The 16,883-nt window shown below is 33.0% G+C and overlaps 1 protein-coding gene across 1 annotated transcript in view; it reads left to right on the top strand.

The window, feature by feature from the left end:
- Nucleotides 1-3,861, top strand: part of MANEA (mannosidase endo-alpha) — an 88,832-nt gene extending 84,971 nt beyond the window's left edge. The window contains exons 4-5 of the mRNA XM_046006394.1: nt 1,429-1,505; nt 2,600-3,861. Of these exons, the coding sequence (XP_045862350.1) occupies nt 1,429-1,505; nt 2,600-3,257 (735 nt within the window). The 3' untranslated portion in view covers nt 3,258-3,861. The remainder of the gene's footprint in view (nt 1-1,428; nt 1,506-2,599) is intronic.
- The last annotated feature ends 13,022 nt before the right edge of the window (nt 3,862-16,883 follow it).

Raw genomic sequence — 16,883 nt, 5'->3', positions numbered from 1 at the left:
ATAAAATGAGATTTCAATAATAAAGTGGAGAATATTTTCACTAAATGCTCTCTGACTTTAAAATTCTGTGGCTAGTAAAATCCATTTTATTATTCATTATTCATAGTATTCTTGTTATTTATTCATTTTACTTTAATTGTGTAATTGACAACAAAAGCAATTCAAAGACTGATTTGTTTTAGAGAGAGAGAGCATGAGAGGGAGGGGCACAGGGAGAGCGAAAGAGAATCCCAAGCAGACTCTGTGCTGAGTGGCAGCCCAGGCCCGGTGCCACCATGCTGAGATCACGACTGAGCTGAAACCAGGAGTGGGATGTTAGTCAAGTCAGCTGTGCCACCCAGCTGGCCCCAAAACAAAGGCATTTTATATTGCAGTAGCATAGAAGTTTCTAATTCCATACATGTTTCAAAGAGACTAAACCCTAAAATTAGAGTAACATCAAGTTGTTATTAGATTGTCATAAAGATGTTTAATAGCTACTGGTAAGTCAGTTAAAGTTAGTAATAAAAGTGAAAAATCTCCTATTTGATTTACAGATCTAAGTGACAATCTACACTATTAGTATCATACAGAATGGTTTTACTAGCCATAATCAAAGATTCAAAAAAAAAAACGTTGATTTATATATAACTTTTTTTTTAACTAAAAATGAATCTTCTGTGCACAATATTTAGAAAATACTTTTGGTTACTGCTTTCTGCAATTATGGTAGAGATCCATAAACCATATCAATAACAAGCATTCACAGTACTAATTTTGTGATAAATTATTCGAGTAATAGTACACATTAAACGTAGATTATTTTGTGAAATGGTGTTTTAATTGTAGAGGACTTTGCTATCTGACTCTCCATTTCTGCTCATGTTATGATCTCAAGATCATGGTTGGTGGGATCCAGCCCCCAGGCAGCCTCCTCGTTTGGCAAGGAGTCTGCTTGAGATTCTCTTTCTCTGCCCCTCCCCACACTGGTACATGCTCATTCTCTCTTAAATAAATCTTAAAAAAAAAAAAAATTGCTATTGGTCACAGCTGGAAAAAGAATCCAGATTTTTCTGGACCATGTTCTTTTCAAAGAAACATGTCTGGATGTAGAATATATCCCTATTTTATAAAAAATAAACATACAGGAAGAAGTATTGCAGGGTCTTCAAAAATTTGAGTTCTGAATTCTGATTGCTTATTTTGCCTCCAGCAGTCTGCCTCACTTAGTAACTACATTAGGGAGTTGTGAGAATATAAATGGATAGGCATATTTTTTCACAGTAACAATGTTGACTAAGAGCTTTCTCTGCTAGAATTCCCTGTTAATAATGTTTATATCAATAAGTAGTACTCATCTTAAATTATTAAAAATATGAAGTACAGTTTAATTTTTATTTTTACATCATAGATAATTTTTTCTAATCTTTTTGTTTTGTTTTGTTTTAGGTCACTTTTCACATTGAACCATACAGCAATCGAGATGATCAAAGCATGTACAAAAATGTCAAATATATTATAGACAAGTGAGTTTCTTCTGTGTTTATAATTACTGTTTTATGATCAAATGATAGTACATTTAAATTATATTTGAGATTTGAATGACTTATGGTCTGATATATTAAAATTAAATTTTGTAGTAAATACTCATTTTGAGGAACATTTCTGAAATTCCTTATAATTTACTTTCTGTATAGATTATTTACTGTTTATATGTTTATTAAGCTATTTATGATTTGCTGGCTGACATTTTTTTTTCCATTTTATTTATTTTTTCAGCGTAACAGTATTCATTCTTTTTGCACAACACCCAGTGCTCCATGCAAAACGTGCCCTCCCCATTACCCACCACCTGTTCCCCCAACCTCCCACCCCTGATCCTTCAAAACCCTCAGGTTGTTTTTCAGAGTCCATAGTCTCTTATGGTTCGCCTCCCCTCCCCAATGTCCATAGCCCGCTCCCCCTCTCCCAATCCCACCTCCCCCCAGCAACCCCCAGTTTGTTTTGTGAGATTAAGAGTCATTTATGGTTTGTCTCCCTCCCAATCCCATCTTGTTTCATTTATTCTTCTCCTATCCCCCTACCCCCCCATGTTGGTATTCTATAAATCACGAATACAGATTATCTTTTAAAAAGAACGTTCAAATTATGAAATATGAACTGCTTTATATCTATGGACCCACATCCAATATTTTCAGTTTTACTTAGTCTGATTATAAGGAAAAAATTAATACAGCTTCATTTTGTTCAAGGATTTTCCTGATAAGAACCTGTGACAGATACTATACACGTAAAAGGAAACTTGTCAGCAGGAATAACAGTTGACATATTCATATAGAAAATGGGCTTTTTATGGTGTTGGTCATCATTTGTAAACCTCAATATAAGATAATTTTTTTGATAGGAAAAATGAGATACTGGATACATCAAAACATTACCTATCTGCAAAATTGAAAATGCATTTTTAATGATTATCCTTAATATGACTGATCCCCCAAAGAAAGTGAACAGTATGCTTAAACTGTGCTGATTACCTTCATTTTCAATATAAAAACAGTTATTGTCTGTGGAAAATGAGTTACAGATATTCACTTCACTTTTATGTATTTTTGTGTTCTAGATATGGAAATCATCCGGCCTTTTATAGGTACAAGACTAAGACTGGCAAAGCTCTTCCTATGTTTTATATCTATGATTCCTATATCACAAAGCCTGAAAAATGGGCCAATTTGTTAACCATCACAGGGTCTCAGAGCATCCGCAATTCTCCTTATGATGGACTGTTTATTGCACTTCTAGTAGAAAGCAAACATAGATATGATATTCTTCAAGGAGGTTTTGATGGAATTTACACATATTTTGCCACAAATGGCTTTACTTATGGCTCATCATATGAGAACTGGGCGAGGCTAAAATTTTTCTGTGACCAGTTCAACCTACTGTTTATCCCAAGTGTGGGCCCAGGATATATAGATACCAGCATCCGCCCATGGAATGCTCAAAATACTCGAAACCGAATCAGCGGGAAGTACTATGAAACTGCTCTGGGGGCTGCACTCCATGCTCACCCCAGTGTGATTTCTATCACCTCTTTCAATGAGTGGCATGAAGGAACTCAGATTGAAAAAGCCATTCCCAAAAGAACCAGTAATACCGTGTACCTGGATTACCGGCCTCATAAACCAAGTCTTTATCTAGAACTGACTCGCAAGTGGTCTGAAAAATATAGTAAGGAAAGAGCAACTTATGCATTAGATCAGAAGCTGCCTCTTTCTTAATGCATTAAGTACCTTTTGTTTTAAGTGTGTACTGATTGGCAGTTATCCCCATAATAAAAAGAATTTGTACTTTTTAAAAAAAATGGTGATATCATCATTGCCACCCTTCACAATGCTGCACTGAAAAAATATCTCAGAGAAAAACTGTGCAAATAACATTCCTTGTGGCATAATTTGCTACTAATTTTTATCTCACACAAAACTGTTTGTATTACATAAATAATTAGTGCACGGTTAAATCCTTCTTGTATTCCAGGCCTAAAGAAATAGATTGTGTATATTGGGTATGTCTAGTGAAGAAAATAGGACCTAAAAGATCGTGTACATGTTTCATTTAGACTTTTTTCCCAATGATTCAGTCATCCAGAGTGTTCACTAACACAATAAAGTCTGCAATAAAAAATCTTAAGGAAAATAAAACCACAACTTAAGCCTTACTGTGAATCACATTGTATTAGGAAGGCCTCCTTTCTATAGCACAATATGCATCATCCTTTGAGGATTTTTTTGATTACTTATAGCATGCTAGGTGTTTTGCATGCTAATACGTCTGCTTTACAATGCTAAATTCCAGATTTTAGAAGCTATGGTAAGTTCTTTCATGCTCCTGGATCAGGGGTGGGAGGTTGGGGGAACAGGTGGTGGGTAATGGGGAGGGCACGTTTTGCATGGAGCACTGGGTGTTGTGCAAAAAGAATGAATACTGTTACGCTGAAAAAATAAATAAAATGGAAAAAAGGTAAAAAAAAAAAAAAAAAAAAACATAGTTGGTTCACAATTATGAAGATAGAATGCCCAAAATACCAGTTTTTGGATAACCTGTCAATCTTTAACTTGTTATTCTATTCATGTTTTTAATCAGAGACCAACTGTTAGTAAGAAAGAAAAAAGTTGATACTATCATTAGATTTCCTTCTTAATATTTAAGCTGTTTTTACCAAAATAGGGAAAATTTACTTAGCATTTTAGGAACATGGAAATGAAAATTCTCTTATATCTTAAATTCATTCCTGAAGTTTAACTTGTAAGTTTAATACTTAATGATGGCAATAATCTCATTTAAAAGACAATATATCCCCATGTAAAAACATACTTTCATGGTATCTACCAGATTCAATACTTGTGATAAGTTGATTGTCCTTTTGTGACAAATTAATCCACATATATGCTGAAAATGGATCTCCTTAATAGAGTATATGTTATCCTTCAGTTCTTATAGTTAACTAGAACTCTAAAATATATATATATACTATTACAAGAATATTATTTCTTAGATACTTAATTTACTAATAGATATAAATCTCCAGGTTTTAGAGATATTCAGAAATAAAGTAACTGTAGAATTTATCATAACATAGCCCATCAGGTGATGAAATTTATTTTAGCCAGTGATTTTCAAGTAAAATATTTTTTCTTGAAAAAAGGCATGACTAATGTTAAAGTTATTTATAAATTAAGAATTTGCCATCTATCAGAGAATGATCAAGCCATGAGAAATTTGAGCATAGAGGTAACTTACTTTCTAGAGGAAATTATAAGAATAAATCACTATAATGATATAACCAAACCTTTCATAGGAACATTCACACAGATACGACCTGTGGATTTTTTTTTTCTTATATCCATGTAGCTACTATATCTTATCACAGGGATAAACTCTAATGTATCATGCCTAATAATCACTTATACCATATTTTATTAAGTTTAGAGAAATTACTACAGAGGAATTTTTGTCATTGCTTATATTGTATATTTGAACCTACTGTGACAGAAAATTTTATGAAATAGTTTGAGATTAAGAGAAAGTGTATAAAAACAAGGTCAACAAATACTCAATGTGAATACTACCACTTTCTATCTTGCTTCCACTGCAGACCTAGATAATCTACTACAGCATTCTTTACCTCTGAGCTTTGTTGTGGTTTCCAACACATTACTCCAACCAGCCAGTAAGGATCAGATTTCAAAGTAAAATGGATTTTTTCTCAAGGGAAGAGTGTTTGGAATCTGACCTCATAAGGGTTTAAGAATTTATAATTATATGAAAACCCTGTGTCTTTTTGCCTGTTTTAAAAAACAGGAGGAATTATCTCTAATTTCATAAGTCTTCCTCAGGTATTCATTACAGCTGCCTTTATCATTTGACTTATAACCCAGTTTAAATCATTATGATCACAAGTAAAAGCAAAGAACTGATTGCCTAATTTAAACTATCTAGGTGTGACTTCAATAAAATAACTATTAAACAGTGTAATATATGCAATGCATGAATCACAATTCTTTTATGGTTTAATCAGTCTATTTTGACTGTATAGAAAATAATCTGTTTTATTGTTCTCCTTAAGGACTAATATTGTCAAAAACTGCTGTTATTAATGTTTAAGTTGTATGTCAACTTTTTTTCTGTTTTAAAAGTAAAAGACTATTTTGTTAATAGGGAATAATTAAATTTCATTTAATAAAAGCGTATGTGAAATAGTGTATCTTAGGTATAAAAATGTGTCCCTTTCTATTTATGAAATATTTAATTTCTGATTAGCAGATGAAAAGTAGTATTCATTCAAAACTATATATTTTCTCTATTTGAGATATGCAGCACTTACAAAGTCTATCTTTAACTGTATATACATTTTTTTTAAGATTTTTTTTTTTATTTCTTTATGTAACAGAGAGAGAGAGAGATCACAAGTAGGCAGAGAGGCAGGCAGAGAGAGAGGGGGAAGCAGGCTCCCTGCTGTGCAGAGAGCCCGATGTGGGGCTCGATCCCAGGACCCTGAGATCATGACCTGAGCTGAAGGCAGAGGCTTAACCCACTGAGCCACCCAGGCCCCCCTGTATATACATTTTTAAATCTGTGAATTTGTTAAACACACACACACACACACAAAAGTTTTGGGGGTAGGGGGTAGAGGTGTTATTTTTTATTCTTTGGGCATGATCCTATGTTAGTTCTAACTCTTTTGGGAAATCTTACCCTAACAAACCACCAGAGAATCTATCAAATTTATAACCATGCAGTTTTTCAAACTGATCAGTTAAAGATGACATTTCCTGAATTCTATAGTGTCTATAGAAACAGCTCTTAAAAGTCTATATCTAAATTTTGAATCAAGGTAGAACACCCTCATGCCCCACAGTATAGAAGCAATACTATAATATCTATAATTTCAAAATGAAAAATGGACCTAAGCACAAGCTAAAAAGTTTTTCATTCAGGTAAAATTCTATACTGACTTTGTTATATATCCACATAGAGTCTAAATGTTATTGTATGCTTCCTATAAGATTATCATTCTTGAGAATTCAAATGCTACATTGCTTAATTACTTTAGAGACTCATTGTAGTCCAATCAAAGAACTTAGTAGTAGTGCTATTATATTTCATCAATGACGAGGGGAACATTTTTCAATGTGGTTAGTTTTTGTTGTTGTTATTGTTACATAATTTATGATATAAAAAGAAAAAAAGAAGTACTAAATGGTCACAGATCTAAAATTTAGTGAAGTTAAAATATAGTAGCACTATTTTGGATGTTCTAGACTTCATTTAAAAGCATCTTATATATTTTAAATTTCTCAATTTAACCATAAATTGAATCAAAGTTAAAGAGCCTTTTAGAAAAGACCCCATGAAATAAATATTTTATGACATAAGGAAATGGTATACTATGGTATATGATTGTATCATCATGCCTTGTTTTTGATTTTTTGAAAGAATTGGTTAATCTGAGCAAAGATTGTTGTAAACATGAAATAAAGTGACATTTTAGCTAATTACATTTAAAATACATTAATTATAATTATGTTCATGCATAAAAGTATGAGTCAGTTTTACAAAAGCCATTATGAAAACACTATTAATTTGATAATAATGTCTAATGTAGTATGATCTTTACCCTGATTTTGAAACAAATACAAAAGGGAAAAATAGAAGAAATTCATTTGTAATAAATGCAATAAAGGTTAGAAATTTATATATTTAAACACAGTCACCTAAAGGTAGTGTGTCAGAATGTTTTTTGGATGTAGTAAGTTTGTATTTACTGAATGCTGCCATTCTATGTATTGTTTTTTAATTACTTAGATTCCTTAGCCATGTGGCAGTCTATTAAGCCATTAATATTAAAATAGCTCAGTCTAATCTATGGCTTCATGTAAAAAGTTAACTGCAAGGCTGCTAAATTCTTACTTGAAAATTTGGTGTTATATTTAATTAAAGTACATTACTGGAAATTATGTTCTTGACTTTTTAGCTATCTGTTAAAAAGAAAATGTTGACAATCATTTTATGAATAGTGGCTGAGCTTAAATTCTATTTTTCCTCATGAGTATTATGTATTCTTAGCTAAAGACTTAATATAATCCCCAAATAAAATATTCTTTTAATGTATAATATTTCATTGTTTTCTTTTTAATCATTCTTATGTAGAGTGTAGTTCTCTTTTTAAAATGTGTACTCATTTTGAAAACAGGATTTAAAGTATTTTTTCCATAAAAAGAATTTAAAAGTATGTGAACAATGAAAGATGGGAATTTAGGAAGAATATACATCTATATACATGCTAGCATATATAGCTGACTACATATTCGGTATTGAGCTTCTGAGTAGTTAATACAAGATGTTATATGGTTTTGGCGTTCTTTGTTTTTTTTGGGGGGGGCAGGAAAGGAGCACCTCCTTTACAAGGTAAACTGTACATTGTCGTCACAATTTAAAATAAAAGATAAAGCATAGGGAATATAGTCAGTGGTACTGTGTATAATGTTGTATGCTGACAGATGGTAGCTACACTTACGGTGAGTACAACATGACATATAGAGTTGTTGAGTCATTATGTTGTACACCTCAAAATAATGTAACATGTATCAACTATATAAAAAAACTTTGAAAATTTTTCCAATTGGCATTATACCTATGGTAAAAAAAAAAAAAAATGTAAAAACCTATAGGAACCTGTCAGGTAATGTACTATAAATAAATGCATCAGGTTTAAGACCATAGAAAGTCCTAGGAACTGTGGACCACTCTCAACTAAAAGGAGTAGTTGCTAATCAGCTCTCAATTCCGTTTGTAGGTATGGGTCACTAAAATGAGGAAGTATGTATGCCCATATGCATATAAATTTTTTCTAATTACAATGTGTTGGCAAATGCCAGAAAAGATTTTTAAAATATTTGCTTGTTGGGGTCACTAATTTGTGATCTCTGATAGAATATAAAATTATTGAGAGCATTTTTCATAACATTACACTCAAGGGGATTTCATATGACTAGTTATTGTGATGGTTATTGGATAAGTTCTAAATATATAACGAAACTCAATGAAAGTGAATCCATGAAGGTTCTGATTGTATGATAACTTTTCCCTGATCTTACAGAAGATCAGAAATAAAGCACCCCAACAATGAGGTACATGTCTCTTAGCCAGGACCAATATGCCAAGACCAAATTTCATTGATTATTTATCCTAATTTGGCTTTTTGAATAGCTGATTTGAATTAATTTTATTTACTGAGAAGGACCAATGCTTTCATTCTTTTATTTTTTAATTTTTTTAAAAGATTTTATTTATTTATTTGACAGAGAGAGATCACAAGTAGGCAGAGAGGCAGGCAGAGAGAGAGGAGGAAGCAGGCTCCCCGCTGAGCAGAGAGCCTGATGCGGGGCTCACTCCCAGGACCACTGAAATCATGACCTGAGCTGAAGGCAGAGGCTTTAACCCACTGAGCCACCCAGGCGCCCCCAATGCTTTCATTCTTTTGCCTATTCGATATAGACCCATATTTGGAGCCTGGAAAGTAAGTAGAAAACACCATAATTGCCTTTAATTATAGCCCCCATTTCTGTAACCTATTTTCTGCCTTTTTGATGCCTGCTATTCAACCTTTCTTTCTTACTCTCAACTTACTTGCCTTTCTTACCTGTTTTGTTTCAAAGAGGATATTAGTGATCTGTTAGAATATATAACATGTGACAAAAAGTCTCAGTTGAAGTGGAACAAGAATAGGAATACACATTGAACCCAACATTAACAGGAAAACAATATTATGGTAAATACACTGCTATACTGGTGATCACAAATTTAAGCTTTTTTTTTTTCCATTTTATTTATTTTTTCAGCATAACAGTATTCATTCTTTTTGCACAACACCCAGTGCTCCATGCAAAACGTGCCCTCCCCATTACCCACCACCTGTTCCCCCAACCTCCCACCCCTGACCCTTCAAAACCCTCAGGTTGTTTTTCAGAGTCCATAGTCTCTTATGGTTCGCCTCCCCTTCCAAATTTTTTTTTTAATAAACATATAATGTATTTTTATCCCCAGGGGTACAGGTCTGAATCGCCAGGTTTACACACTTCACAGCACTCACGATAGCACTTACCCTCCCCAATGTCCATCACAAATTTAAGCTTTTGAGTAGCCAATATGAAAACAAAAAAATCAAATCATCTACATATTGTGCAATACTCATAGAGTAAGATACAAATTTCTCAAGAAAAGTATGGCTGTCTTAAGGATGTCCACTCTTCCCACATTTATTCAAATTGGTACTGAAAGTCCAGCCACAACAATCAACAAGAAATAAAAGACATCTTAATTGGTTAAGAAAGAAAAACTATTTACAGATGACATGATACAAAACACAGAAAAACCTACAGGTTCCCCTAAAAAACTACTAGAAATATGTGAATTCAGTAAAGGTGCAGGATACAGACTTATATAGAAATGTGTCATCTTTCTATATGTTAATGACAAGAGAGAAATTAAAACAATCCATTTAAGCCATATTTAAAAAAAATACCTTGGAATAAACTTAACCAAAGAGACGAAAGATCTGTATTCTGAAAACTCTAAAACACTGATGAGAGAAATTGAAGATAACACAAACAAATGGAAAGATATCCCATACTCCTGGATTGGAATAATATTGCTAAAATGTCCATACTACCCAAAGCAATCTACAGATCAATGAAATCTCTATCGAAATGATAACAGCATTTTTCACAGAACTAGAATAATACTAAGAAATATATGGGACCACAAAAAAACCCAAATAGCAAAATCAATCTTGAAAGAACAAAACTTTCCCAGATATCAAAATATACTACAAAACTAGTATCCAAGACAGCATGGTACTGGCACAAAAACAGACACATAAATCTATGGAACAGAATAGAAAGTTCAGATATAAACCCACACTTATATGGTCAATTAATTATGATAAAGGCAAGACTACAATGGAAAAAAAAGTTTCTTCAATAAATGGTACTGGGAAAACTAGACCACTTTCCTACACAATACACAAAAGTAAAATGGATTAAAGACCTAATCATGATGACCTAAAAGCAGAACACTCCTAGGACAAAATAGGCAGTATTTCTTTGACCTCAACTCTAGCAGCATATTTGTGGATATGTCTCCTTAGGCAAGGGAAATGAAAAATTAAAATACTGGACTATGCCAAAATAAAAAGTTTTTGCACAGCAGAGGAAATCAGCAAAATGAAATGGCTCACTACTGAATGGGAGAAGGTATTTGTAATATCCAATAAGGGATTAATATCCAAAATATAAGTCCAAACTTATAAAACTCAACATCAATAAAACAAATCTGATTTAAAAAATGGGCCAAGGACATGAATAGACATTTTCTCAAAGAAGATATACAGATGACCAGCAGAAACATAAAAAGATGCTCCACATCACTAATCACCAGGAAATGCTAACCCAAATCACAATGATAGCACCTTATACCTATCAGAATGGTTAGAATTAAAAAAAAAAAAAAAAAAAAAGTCAAGGATGCAGAGAAAAAGGGAACCCTCATGAACTGTTGGTGAGAATGTAAGTTGGTACAGCCACTGTGGGAGTTTTATAAAACATTAAAAATTGAAACACCATATGATCCAGTAATTCCACTACTGGGTATTTACCCACAGAAATGAAAACACTAATTTGAAAAGATACTTTGCATCCTTGTTTATTTGGCATTATTTACAGTAGCCAAGATAAGGAAGCAACCAAAGTGTCTATATATTAATGGGTAAAGAAGATGTAAATATGTACAAAGTAATATTACTCAGCCATAAAAAGAATGAGCTCTTGCCATTTGCAATGACATGGATGGACATACAGGGAATTATGCCAAGTGAAGTAAGTCAGATAGACAAAGACAAATACCATATGGTTTCACTTTTATGTGGAATTTAAAAAATAAAAATGAACAAGTAAAACAGAAACTGACATATAAATAAAACTGTTGGTTGCCAAAAGGGAGAGGAGTGGGGGTATGAGCAAAATGGGTAAAGGGGAGTGGTTTGGAAAGACAGGCTTCCAGTTACGGAATAAAGAAATCACACGGATGAAAGTTACATCATAGGGAAGATAGTCACTGGTATTATAATAGTATTGTATGGTGAAAGATAGTAGCTATGCTTGTGGTAAACCTAGCATAATGTATAGATTTGTCAAATCACTATGCTGTACACCTGAAATAATGTAATGTGTGTCAACTATTTATATATATATAAATATATAAAGATATATATATATATATCTTAGTATTACGAGAAATTTATTTTTGAGAGTTCTCAGAAAGAGGATTACTGTATGAACAATGTCTTTATATCAACACCTTCCTTATAATATGCCAAGGCCAAATTTCATAAGGCTTTTTCTTATAAATATCTCTAGAATATGTGATTGCAGTATCATGCTAAAGCACAATCACTAAAAGCCTTTATATATTTATCCATCCATCTACCCACACACTCAGCCATCCATTTATCTCAAAAAGTGTATAGTCCATGTATGTATCTTTCAAGTAATTCTTCCCACAATTTTTTGAATATTCACTAATATTTCTTGAATTTTTGCCAGAGAGTGTAATGGTGAGGGGGATACACATGAGTAAGACACTAATTTCCTTCTTTCAAAATACTTAAAAGTTTTTAACAAAGCATTATGGTTTAGGTGATGCAGTTTACATTTTTTGATCCCTCATATTCAATCAGCTGTATACATAACAGAAGTTTTCTTATAAATAATCAAAATGAAAGGCTGAGTGAAGTATATATTGGCTTCAGAAAGGAGGGGAAATGAAATTATGTAGCTCACAATTTTATACAGAAAAGCATTTGCATTTGCTGAATCGGTAGTACATTACCCATAGATCACCATTTATTCACAAAAAAAGGTGACCAAAATGTTTACTGATAACGCATCTGCCTGGTTTCCATATCTTTAAAATGAAGGCATTGAATTGGAAATAACTAGGATTGCTATTTAGAACTATTACTATTTTTGTGTTATCAATAGCATCAAAGCCAAAACAAAAAATGGAAAGTTTGCATTTCTACAGACATAAAAACTATCTGAAAAAGAAGATTTAATAAAATCATACAAACATTAAAATTATCATCTGCCATCCACTCTGGATTTTATTACTCTAACTTTTGCCTTTGAAATAACATTGCTGTAGATATTAAATATGTTAATACAAATAAATTGTCTAAAATCATTCCAAAACATGCTAATGTTCAATAAATGTTGGCCATCCCCATCATTTTTATGCTCCAAATAAGAACCAAATTGTCCATCAGTGAGTGAAAGGACAAATGAATTTTGGTACATTCATAAAATACTGTTCAGCAATGAAAAATAATAGAACACTGATACACATGGATAAATGTGTATTTATACCACATGGATAAATCCCAGTACATTGTGCTAAGTGAAAGAAGTCAGCTGCCAAGGATTACAGGTATTCCCCTCCTTATCTGAAAGCAGAACATGCCTATAAAACCTTTGTGAGCTAAAATCACATAAAGCAAAGAAGGAATTATCATTTCAAAAAAGTGAAAATCCTCTACAAATTTCTTTTGGTTCAAAAAAATAGAGACTAGTGTAGGTCTTTCCTAAAAGAAAAGTGACATAAAGCCAACTTTTCAGTAGCAGAGGAAGCCTGTATATATTTTATGTTTCTACTTCTATGATATTCTGAAAAAAGCAAAATAGATTGGTGGTCCCTAAAGTCTAGGAGTTGGGAACAGAGGCTTCATTACAAAGGAACAGCACAAGACATTTGCTTACTAAACAGCACTATGCATTTCCCAAAATTCACAGAGCTATACAACTCCTCTCTACTCAACATACACATACAGTAAAAACAAACAACAACAAAACAGATGAATTGTCTGTATATTAGTATTTTTTAAGCCTACAGTGTGGTACTACTACACAGTCATACAAATGACTAAAATTAAAAAGACAATGCTAAAGCACTCATACTTTTCTGGTGCTAGTATAAAATATTTCCCCAACTTTCAAAAATTGTCAATTTCTTATAAAGTTAAACATATCTTTATGCTATGGCCAACATTGTCACTTTTACTAGTAGTAGAATTTCTCATCTCTCCTCATTTTCTCTTCCCTATCTCAATTCATAACACTGTCATTCATACCATCCAACCAAAAGCATGGAGTCATTCTCTGCCTTAACACACTCTCTCAGTGCTCTTAACCACATCAGCCAGTAAGTACTGCTACATTTTTTCTCTAGATATTCCCTAAATATTTATGCTATTTTCCATCTGAATAACCTCTGACCATACCTAGGACATCATTTTTCACCTGTCCTTTTAGATCTTCTCAACTAGTTTATGTACCTATAGTTTGCCTAATACAAATCAATATCTAGACCCAGAGTCTAGGTCATTCTCTTGCTTCAAATCCTTTAAATGACTGCCAGTTTCCTGTAGAATAAAGCATAAACTTCACAAGGCATATAAGATGTCCCATTACTGTTCTATGCTTATAGCAACAGGCTCATCTCCTGGTTCATTTTCTCACTCAAAATTTTTGCTACGATAATATTTTACTTCAATGGGGTTCCCAAAGACAACTTGCTATTTCAGAACCCCATGAAGATGTGTGTGTGATGTCTTTTTCATTACTGCTCATTTATTTACTCCTCCTTGAAAAAGAATGAGAATGGAACAGAAAAGCAAAGGAAGAAAGGAAGCAAATATTTTTAACTGGCATCTAATATATATCAAACTCTCTGTTAAAGTGTTATACATGTTATTTCATACAATATTCATCCAACATAGAGGTAGCTTTTATTTTATAGTTAAATAAACTATATTACAGAAGTTGCCAATGCCCCACAACTGAGTAGAGATGCGTCTGAACAAACTATGTCATTCTACTAGGGGCCAACTTATCTAGAAGTATTTCCCTGTGCCCGACAATTTCCCTGCTCTCACACAGGTTAAGGAACTCTGAATATACATCTATCCTAGCGCTTACTACTTTGTATTGAGATGAGTTTCATCAGTGAGTATCTTTCTGGGGGTTGGAAATATCTTTGGTTTCACTTTTTTAAGAATATAAATATGTCACATATAGAAAAGAGAACATTAAAGATAATTATTTTTTAAAGGCAGTCATGGACCCAACTAAATTTAATGAAATGTAGCATTCTTCATAACTTTGAAACCTCAGGGTATATATCTTTTCCACCTTTACACTCTCAATGCCTGACACAGAGTAAATGTAAATAAAATATTTGTTGAAGACAGATTTATATGAAGCTTTGCATATACAAAATGATGTGTTACACAAAGTTTTCTGTTCATGGACATTTATTGTTATCTTATTCCTTTGGAGCTACTGGCAAGAAAATTATAGATGTGTTCCATGATATGATGGTTATAACTAAGTAATATTGGCATATATAATTTCTTTTTAATCTTCATTAATTAAAACATTAAAAATAAAATTATAGTTGTATTTCATAAGTTTGGGGTTTTTTTCTGACACTTTTATACAAAGTAAATTTCAGAGAAGTTCTGTAATGCAAACAAAAACAAAAAAACCTCCATTGCTTACATAAAAGTAAAGCTATTTTGTTGATTAAACACATTAGTGGCAGAAATTCTAGAAGTGTCCCAATTAAACAGACTTGTAATCAGTCATTTACTCTAACAGTATAATGTTTGAGATAGTCATAGCTTCTGAGCTATTTGCATAATCCCTGTGCTCTTTCCACTAAATGTTTTGCTAAATTTAACGCAGCTATTAAAAGAGAACATGCACCAGAAATTTTTTAAAAAGTAAATATTGACATGCTTTTCAATCAATATTAAGATTTAGAAAACTATGTGATGAATATTAACCTCATTTCCCCATTAATCATAATTCCTCATAGGTCATTCAATCTTAAGAAAGACAGCAAATCTAAAAAAAAAATAAATAAGGTAGAGCCAGCTCTTTTCTTGCTATTTGTGATAAAGTCCTATAAATACCATTCAGAATATTAAGTAATTGACAAAAGTATGATGATTGGGTTGAATAAGTCATTATCCAAGGAAACTACATGCTGGAGAAATCTTGAAAATATTACTCAAAAATACACATTCTTAGGTATAAGTCATCCTTTTCTCCCATTTCTTGAAACCTCCACCACTTTCTCTGTCCACTTTGTGATATTGCTTCTCACTTAACTAAGAATGTTAATGTCCAATGAGTCATGCTCTTCTATAATCCCCTTCCCATAAGTGTTAGCAGGGTCTATTATTTATTTCTAACAGAGTACAGCACAGTTAATGGGTTATCATCCCTGCAGTTATTGTATGGCAAAGGTGAAGGAGTTTTGAGGATACAATTGAGATACCTATTCAATTAATTTTAAGTTAATCAAAAGGTAATTAATCCTTTGTGGTTTGGTCAAGTGATACCTTTTTTTGCAAAAGTCCAAAGATTAGAGACAAGACGTTAGAGATACTCTCTAACTGACAAGAAGCAAACCACCATGAGTCGACATCTTCAAGGAAATGAATTCCCCCAGTAGCCACATGAGTTGAGAAGAGGACTCAGCTTGACATTTTCCTCAACACCAGCTAGCACCTTAGGTACAGCCCTAGGAGATCCTGGAGCTGAGAATCCAGGTGGGCCATGCCACATATCCTGGCTCACAAAAACTGAGAGATAATAAAATATTTGTTGTTTTAAGCTGCTAAATTTGTGATCATTCTTTACATAGCAATGGAAAACTAACACACAATTCAAAGAAGATGTGCCTAAGCTGTTACCACCACATGCACTCTCCTTCATGCCTCTGTGCTCACAAACTGTGTCAGCCTTTCCTTTAATTATGAATAAACCATCCCTTTTTCATCCAAGGCCAATTTCTCCCTCTGGGTTCTAAATCCTGTTTCTTCTTGTGTGCTCAAAGGCATGACTCTGACAGTAGTACCCTCTTACTTGAACATCATTAAATCCCCCCTCTCTACTGACTCATTTCATCAGCTAACAGGATCTGTTTTCTTCTAACTTCAAAAAATATACTGCCGCTATGGTATCCCCTCCAAGAAGCAAAAATCCCAGTCTAGTCATAAGAAAAAAAATCAAACACATTCAAATTGAGGGGCCTTCTACAAAATACCTAACCAATACTCCACAACACTGTTGCCCTCATGAAACAAGGAAAGGTTGTCTGTCATAGGCCATCAGAGACTAAGGCAACATGGCAATTAAATGCAAATGGCTTTTGGGACTGGACCCTGAAACAGGAAAAAGACATTAAGGGAACAACTACTGAACTCTGAATAAAAGTCTGAAGTA

This window comes from Meles meles, chromosome 5 (assembly GCF_922984935.1).
Source record: "Meles meles chromosome 5, mMelMel3.1 paternal haplotype, whole genome shotgun sequence".
Classification (NCBI taxonomy): Eukaryota; Metazoa; Chordata; class Mammalia; order Carnivora; family Mustelidae; genus Meles; species Meles meles.
The sequence above is the reverse complement of the archived record's forward strand: the minus strand, read 5'-3'. Positions and strand labels throughout refer to the sequence as shown.